General features: G+C 44.2%; 1 protein-coding gene across 1 annotated transcript; it reads right to left on the reverse strand.

Annotated features, from left to right (window-relative positions):
• Positions 1–141: 141 nt before the first annotated feature.
• Positions 142–2,715, reverse strand: LOC134017797 (NACHT, LRR and PYD domains-containing protein 6-like). Its single transcript, XM_062457828.1, has 4 exons — positions 2,602–2,715; positions 1,287–1,554; positions 723–857; positions 142–225 (listed from the first exon to the last, which is right to left on the reverse strand). The coding sequence occupies exons 2-4, from the start codon at positions 1,543–1,545 to the stop codon at positions 179–181; spliced, it is 441 nt and encodes a 146-aa protein (XP_062313812.1). The 5' UTR covers positions 1,546–1,554; positions 2,602–2,715; the 3' UTR covers positions 142–178.
• Positions 2,716–8,829: the final 6,114 nt, after the last annotated feature.

An 8,829-nucleotide genomic window follows, 5' to 3' on the forward strand; every position in this document is an offset into this window, starting at 1 on the left:
GTCCTTGTAAGTACAGGGACATTCCCCCCGAGGCAAGTAGGGTGAAGTGCCTTGCCCAAGGACACACCGTCATTTGGCAATCGAACTGGTAACCTTCAGATTACGAGCCCGACTCCCTAACCGCTCAGCCACCTGACTCCCGTCTTATGATTCCACATTAAAATACATGTTTACTGTCTTACGTTGGTGAGGAGGTGCTTTGCTGTGGGATCAGGGATGCTTCCTCTGAAACAGAAAGGTTGGTGTGTAACTTGTCTGAATGGGCGGAGACGCCACCATGTATCAGCAGCAGGAGTTCAGAACAGAAGGAGGCTCCTCACTGATGCTCAATGGCACAGTACAGTATATCATATATTGTAGCCTAGACATTGTTTTATTTGTATTTTCTTACTTTGTAATTGATACTTGTGAGAACACAAGCCAACACACACACACACACACACACACACATTACTTGTGATATGAATATTTCCAACAATATTACTCTAAGCTCTCTATAGCATACATATACTGCCTATGCTTCATCTTTTACCATGACAGTCTATTTGATCATGATCATTTCTTATGTACCATGACAGTCTATTTCATCATGATCATTTCTTATGTACCATGACAGTCTATTTCATCATGATCATTTCTTATGTACCATGACAGTCTATTTCATCATGATCATTTCTTATGTACCATGACAGTCTATTTTATCATGATCATTTCTTATGTACCATGAGGCTCTGAGGGGTTTCCACCAGGAGCAGCAGCATGGCCTCCAGTCTCAGTCGTGTTGGAGGAACCCTGGACTTCCTGAGGAAGACAGGAAGTTGAACTGTTCCCACCAGCCTCCTCAGCACCACTGACACCTGTGAGGAGAGAGAAGACAGGAAGAGTCAGGGCTGTCTCATCCTCTCAGGTGTTCCACTCTGTGGAGCTGTGGGTGACATGTAAGGATCCTGTCCTGTGTCTGTGCTGGGTTTCCTGTCCTGTGTGGACTGGGGTTGGTGTTAGCGTGCTGGACTACCACTAATATAATGTCACCTTGTTTAGTTAAGAGAAGGGTGTCAGTCGTCCTTACAGTGTCTGCAGTCCTAAGTGATAGATACACATGCAGACTAACACTGCCGACACAGAAAGGAGGGCAACATCTCTACACTGCATCTCTGACAGTGAATACAACATATGTCTTGATATAATGTATACCAGCTTATGACATTGCAGCATTATCACTGCATTGTTGTTTTTGTTTCCAATTTGGGATAAAATAACAATACTAATACCCATAGAACACTTACCCATCAGCCGCTCAGCAAGATTATTCTGATCCATCTTTCTCAGGATCTTCACAGTGATCTTCAGAGCTCCTTCCAGTGTGTATGTCTCCTCCATCCTATCCACTGTGTCTGTTCTGGCAGGTCCCTCCAACCTGCTCTTTGGGATGGGATCAAACCCATCCAGAACTTTATCCTGCAGGTACCATTTAAACGTCTTCAGCTCCTTTTCCCCAAGCTGCTCCAGAGTTTTCAACAGGTGCGTTTTATTACTTGTGGCCATTGTGGATCACTGGAGAAAGTGGATTGTGTGTTGCTTAGTATATAAAGTTCAAACATTTCTTAAAAACTAGACTTTAAGTGACACAAGATGTTTCTAAATTAGTATGTTAAAAGCCATTGCCATCACACAAGTATTGTTGTTCTCTTTCAGAATCTTTTTTTTTCACACTTCACAACATTTTTCACACTTCACAACACTCTCTCTGCCCTGTCTCTGATCACCTGCCCTGCCAGAACCCTCCTCTCTCTGCCCTGTCTCTGATCACCTGCCCTGCCAGAACCCTCCTCTCTCTGCCCTGTCTCTGATCACCTGCCCTGCCAGAACCCTCCTCTCTCTGCCCTGTCTCTGATCACCTGCCCTGCCAGAACACTCCTCTCTCTGCCCTGTCTCTGATCACCTGCCCTGCCAGAACCCTCCTCTCTCTGCCCTGTCTCTGATCAGGGTCTTTCTCATGCTCAGGATACTCTTGCACAGTGCAAATGACACATTCACCAATGCACAGAGGAACACATGGAACAGGTGTACACTAGATGGTGTATTGAATACGATACGATGAACTTTATTTTCCCGATCAGGGAAATTTGTCTTGGACTCTGCGGTGCGTCATGAATGCCTGACAATTGACAATGAAAGTTTGTCATCATGGGTTGTCATGGGCTAGCCATCTCTCTGACCGACAATCAAAAGCTGTTAGCACTAGCTCCCCAGTCTATAGAGGACCAAAGTAGTCTAAATAGACCCTTGATTACACATGTACAGTTTTCTTGTTAAATGTCATAGTCTGTCTCCTTCCCTGGCCACTGTTTACTGATAACACAGTACATCCTCACAGTAGCCTCTGATCACATTTACAGACACACTAGACATGTTTAATGGACATGAAATAATGGTATACTGTGCAGCCTAGGATCTATGCTGATAAACAAACACGTCAGTATTTGAAAGGATAACACATCAGACCAGGAATAGAGATGCTAATTTACTTACTCATAACCTATTCTGGACTGACAGTAAATCCTTCACTCTCCAACATATGAATAAACACCTTCTACTGACCTTTATAAAACTCTGGTTTCACCCTCAGCCTCCTCTCTGTGATCCATCTCGTTCTGTGTGTGTCTGCTGTAATGCTGACAGTCTGATCACCTGTAGTGCTGCCTTGTACTCATCTGATCCCAACGTTAAAGACTACTCTTACTGCTGTTGGTATTGGTACTGTTCATGGAACATTCTGTACATATTATTCAAGTCCAAATATATATACCCCTCACTCTTGGTTGATCCTGTTTGGAGTCTCAGTACTGGAACTTTCTTATGTAAGGGTGCATGCATGCCCAAACAGGATGGGAGAAAGGCAGAGGTTTGAAGGAGAGGGGGAGGTGTAGAGGAGGAGAGAGGAGGTAAAGGAGAGAGGGGGTGAGGAGGAGAGAGGGGGAGGAGTAGAGGAGGAGAGAGGGGGTAAAGGAGACAGGGGGTGAGGAGGAGAGAGGGGGAGGTGTAGAGGAGGAGAGAGGAGGTAAAGGAGACAGGGGGTGAGGAGGAGAGAGGGGGAGGAGTAGAGGAGGAGAGAGGGGGTAAAGGAGACAGGGGGTGAGGAGGAGAGAGGGGGAGGAGTAGAGGAGGAGAGAGGAGGTAAAGGACACAGGGGGTGAGGAGGAGAGAGGAGGTAAAGGAGACGGGGTGAGGAGGAGAGAGGGGGAGGAGTAGAGGAGGAGAGAGGGGGTAAAGGAGACAGGGGGTGAGGAGGAGAGAGGGGGAGGAGTAGAGAGGAGGTAAAGGAGACAAAGGGGGAGGATTTGATCCTGGTTAAGGCGTGTTGTGACTCGCACTTTAGATCTTTTTCAAAAAAATCTTAATCTTGACGGGAAGGAGAGAGAGATAGAGAAAAAGATAGAGAATGTACACTGTGTATATGTGTGAACGTGTTTGTATCAGTGTCCTGTATGTGTAAATATATGAGAGAGAGAGAGAGAGAGAGAGAGAGAGAGAGAGAGAGAGAGAGAGAGAGAGAGAGAGAGAGAGAGAGAGAGAGAGAGAGAGAGAGAGAGAGAGAGAGAGAGAGAGAGAGAGAGAGAGAGAGAGAGAGAGAGATCCTCAAAGTGTTTCTTCTGGTATTAGTCACCTCTTCAGGGGCCCTAGCATTAGACCAGCTGGACACAAATGAAGGCTCTCCAGCAGCCTGTTGGTCATGTGATTAGAGAGCTGGGGGAGCTGCAATAGAGCAGTCAGAGACACACCTGGTATGAATACAGCCTTGGAGAGGAGGGCAGGAAGTGATCAGTTCCCCCATAACCCCCCAGGGTGGAGGGAGGACCTACACACCAGACGTAGGTCAACCAGGTGTTCCACCGCTTCCCGTCGGGGTGCTGTTCGCCCTGTCGGGGCTTATTTTCCCGATAATGACCGGCGCTCTATACATTATCCCTTACGTATGTACAACAAAGAAAATGATTGAAAATGTTTAATGTTTTGGAAATAAATCTGTTAGTTGAATTTCAGTTTTATTTAAAATGTTGTTCAAAATATCGTGATGCGTATTGTATTCCTGGTAGTCTAGTAGAGAAACAGGTGAAGTACACTGTGCTGCTACAGAACATCCTGACAGAGAGACAAAGAACATGCTGGCAGATACACAGCAAGCAGTAGCACCAAACACAAGTGGAAGAGGAGTGAAGGTCCATCAGCACTCATAAACATGCCTTATTCTGATATAAGGTGGGCTTTGATCCAGACTAGATGAATGCTGTCTTACTTGGTGTCATTAGAGTCTGTAATAGGGTGGGCTTTGATCCAGACTAGATGAATGCTGTCTTACTTGGTGTCATTAGAGTCTGATATAGGGTGGGCTTTGATCCAGACTAGATGAATGCTGTCTTACTTGGTGTCATTAGAGTCTGATATAGTGTGGGCTTTGATCCAGACTAGATGAATGCTGTCTTACTTGGTGTCATTAGAGTCTGTAATAGGGTGGGCTTTGATCCAGACTAGATGAATGCTGTCTTACTTGGTGTCATTAGAGTCTGATATAGGGTGGGCTTTGATCCAGACTAGATGAATGCTGTCTTACTTGGTGTCATTAGAGTCTGATATAGGGTGGGCTTTGATCCAGACTAGATGAATGCTGTCTTACTTGGTGTCATTAGAGTCTGTAATAGGGTGGGCTTTGATCCAGACTAGATGAATGCTGTCTTACTTGGTGTCATTAGAGTCTGATATAGGGTGGGCTTTGATCCAGACTAGATGAATGCTGTCTTACTTGGCTTTACTCTAGTTATGCTCTTAAAGTCTTCGTATTTGTTCTAAATTAATGTTTGCTCTTCTTGTATGAAATACGGCACTCTACGCTTGTCCATGTTGATGTTTGATTGTATTTTACAAATGAGTTAGCTTAACCCTTGCTAAGTCAGTTGCCCTTGCTCGTCCATTGTTACCACAAAGGCCTACCTGTCCCTCTCTACCCCTCTCTCTCTCTCCCTCCCCCCTTTACACGCGCTCTACACAGCCATTGTGTTGCTCGCCCTCATTTGCATCCAGCCACTGTACTACTCTGACTAACCCATAACTTATCTGGTATTTGTTCATTATAATTACATTCTCCTAAATAAATCATTGTGTATAATATTCACGTATCACTCACGTTATCTGATCTGCTCTACTTTCATAGAATTCACGACTTAAGATTAGACTGATTATTACATATTAAACATAGGATTCCCTAATGTCCTAAACCAATATTAGGGTGGTGCCCCAGACTTTATGATAAATTAAGTATTTCTATCTTTAAATGAGCAAACCCCGCTACACCCTGTACTGGATGTTGATTTGGATAAATATCAGTAAGAACCGTGTGAGAAAGTACGGTTTAGGATGTTTAGACATTAACATAAACCCCCTGAAACCAACCCTGCACAAAGAGACACATTTACATATAACACACTATTAACCCCTACCAGAACTCTCATGCAACACTGGAGTGAGAGACACAGAGACAGAGAGAGGCAGGTGTGTGTGTGTGTGGTGTGTTCATTATGCAGAGAGATGGAGAGAGTAATGGACAGAGAGACAGAGGGAGAGAGAGAGGCAGGTGTGTGTGTGTGGTGTGTGTTCATTATGCAGAGAGATGGAGAGAGTAATGGACAGAGAGACAGAGGGAGAGAGAGAGGCAGGTGTGTGTAGTGTGTGTATTATGCAGAGAGATGGAGAGACAGAGGGAAACATCAGACAAGTATAACTCTGCTATATCGACATTGGATTATATTCTATTATTTAACACATTATCACTTTCAACAACCTTAACTCAAGAGACATAATGAACAGTGTAATCTTATCCAAAGCATCTTTACTGCCTTCTCTGAAACTGCTCTCTCTGTCATCACATGTTCTGTAAGAACACCCAGTCCAGTAGACATCTGTACTGTAGACAATGATTAACAGGAATGACCAAGGATCTGTACTGTACATTTGTACTCAAAATCACCTTCAGTACCATGAAACACTAACTACTGACAAACTAATATTACCATTAAACCATTAAAATCCTTCACTCTCTACTAGATACAGTTATTCATGTGAGTGTCCAACCACATGTTCCAACGGTTCAGCTGTGTCTCTTGACCACCCTGGTCCTCCATTCAGGAGGATTGTAGGTCTGAGCATTCAACTAGAATCATCCTCACTTCCTACCTGACCTGAACATGATCCCTGGAGGGACTTACCTCTGCTTTCTCCTGGTCTGAATTCACAAACACAACGTCAAGTCAAGCAGGCATTGTCCTTCGTACTGAAGAAGAAATCTGTTGATGCTGTTTGTGCTGCTTCCAGGAGTGTCTCTGGAACATTATAGATATATACAGGTTCCGGACAATACAACAGGTCAAAGTCTGGTCATATAGTCGCTATCAAAAACATGTCTAATCACTGCGGGGAAACAAATATTTTACACAATACCCCGTATTCAAAAAAAGGAAAAACAAGATAGGCCTACTGAAAATAACTATTTTTTAATCAGTAGGTAGAGAAATTTGGTCAATGCGTTTTTCACCCAGAAGCTTGAATCTTATGTTGGCATTTATATGCTTTTGCGATGCCAATGTTCCTAAGGTAGCAGTTGTAATGGAAAAATTCTGAAGACACTGTATGCTCAAATAGTCAAGATGCAATATTAATACAAATTCTTTATTCAATACCAGAAAGTAGTTAACAGAGCACTCAATGACCAATCTGCTGCAGGACACGTACCACAAGTGTGGTTCAGCTGAGTGATACCGACCCTAAAACTTATGCAACCTGCATAGGGTCCAGGGTGGGAGGCAGCGGGGAGAAAATGAATGATTTGACTAGCCGCTCAAAGCACTTCATGATGACAGAGGTCAGCGCTATCGGGCGATAGTCGTTCATGCAGGTGACCTTGGTGTTCTTGGGCACAGGGACGATGGTGGTCCTCTTGAAGTAGGTGGAGAGTACAGACAGGCTGAGGGAGAGGTTGAAGATGTCACTGAAGACCCCTGCTAGCTGGTCAGCGCAACCCCTGAGGGCTACCTAATATACCTGGGCCAGGTGCCTTGCGAGGGTTGATCTTTGTGAAGCTACAGTTAATGTAGGCACACCACTGGCTAGGCCTTCAGGTAACTCTACTGCAAGGGGGTCAGTGCCCCTTTCAAAGTGAGCGTAGAAGGCATTCAGTTTGTCTGGTAATAGGACAGGAGACTGGGTCTCACTGTCACCTCTCCTTTTTGACCCTGCACAGTGTGTTTTATTGTTACGAAGTGTGCAATTTCTGCACCCTCGCCTCCTCTGTTCCCTCTCATATTTAACCTCACATATCATTGGTCTTGGTCAAACAAGCCAGCTAACGTTATATCTTGTATGATCTTTATGATCATTGTCAGGCCATTTCTCTGAAATGCAGAGGCTCTCAGAATGAAACCTAAACTGTTCTACCTTTTGACCCTGCACATGATAAACGAGTCATGGGATGAGCAAAGGTGTTTTATTGTTACAAAGTCTGTAATACCTGCACCCTCGACCTTCTGCTCCCTGTTGGCTACTTCAGGAGATTGATTGACTTTATTGTCCACAAGGGCACAGTGCCCGTGATGCAGTTGGTGATTAAGATGTCGGTGAGGCACACACACAAATTCCTGGAACTGTAGATAGATAGGGCACAGTGCCTGTGATAAGGTCGGTGACACACACAGATTCCTGGAATTATATATAGGTCACAGTGCCTGTGATGCAGTCGGTGAGTAAGATGTCAGTGACACACAGATTTCTGGAATGATAGATAGTGCAGTGCCTGTGATGCAGCAGGTGAGTAAGATGTCAGTGACACACAGATTTCTGGAATGATAGATAGATAGTGCAGTGCCTGTGATGCAGCCGGTAAGTAAGATGTCAGTGACACACAGATTTCTGGAATGATAGATAGATAGTGCAGTGCCTGTGATGCAGCAGGTGAGTAAGATGTCAGTGACACACAGATGTCTGGAATGATAGATAGTGCAGTGCCTGTGATGCAGCAGGTGAGTAAGATGTCAGTGACACACAGATGTCTGGAATGATAGATAGATAGTGCAGTGCCTGTGATGCAGCATGTGAGTAAGATGTCAGTGACACACAGATGTCTGGAATGATAGATAGATAGTGCAGTGCCTGTGATGTCGGGGATGACAGTTTTTCTCAGTGGCTTTGGTACCTACATTTCTCAGATCACAATGAACAGATTTCCAATGCTCTGGTACATTCATGAGAATGATTATGTAGCCTACAATTGTCTGCTGTTTCCTACGTTATCAATTGCTTGTGTCATGTTGATCCAAGTGTATCATACAGCTTTTTTGTTAAATAATATTACCTCCACAAACATCTAGACATTTAGTTAATTACATAAGAAAATACATGCGCAATGGTTGAGCGAGTTGTCATAACTGTAGGTCTAATTCACCATACATTTTACATTTACATTTAGTCATTTAGCAGACGCTCTTATCCAGAGCGACTTACAGTAAGTACAGGGACATTCCCCCCGAAGCAAGTAGGGTGAAGTGCCTTGCCCAAGGACACAACGTCAATTGTCACCATACAGCGCTGCATATACAGTTCTGTCTGAGGGGCGTTTGCTATTTTGACATTGACATTTGTGTTTTTTACTTTGTGCTATGAGGTGCAATAAAATGTAGTGTTTCCAGTGTGTGTGTGTGTGTGTGTGTGTCTAAGGCCACTGGGTCACCAACAAACACACAGCATGTCTTCTATCATCCTGTATAAAACATCTTTATTTCTCCT

This window comes from Osmerus eperlanus, chromosome 3 (genome assembly GCF_963692335.1).
Source record: "Osmerus eperlanus chromosome 3, fOsmEpe2.1, whole genome shotgun sequence".
NCBI lineage: Eukaryota > Metazoa > Chordata > Actinopteri > Osmeriformes > Osmeridae > Osmerus > Osmerus eperlanus.

Coding starts and splice junctions, on each gene's coding strand:
- LOC134017797 (XM_062457828.1), bottom strand. CDS start 1,545: ATGGCCACAAGTAATAAAACGCACCTGTTGAAAACTCTGGAGCAGCTT. Junction 858..1,286: donor TCTTGCTGAGCGGCTGATGG/GTAAGTGTTCTA, acceptor CTCTCCTCACAG/GTGTCAGTGGTGCTGAGGAG. Junction 226..722: donor AAACCCCTCAGAGCCTCATG/GTACATAAGAAA, acceptor TTTCTGTTTCAG/AGGAAGCATCCCTGATCCCA.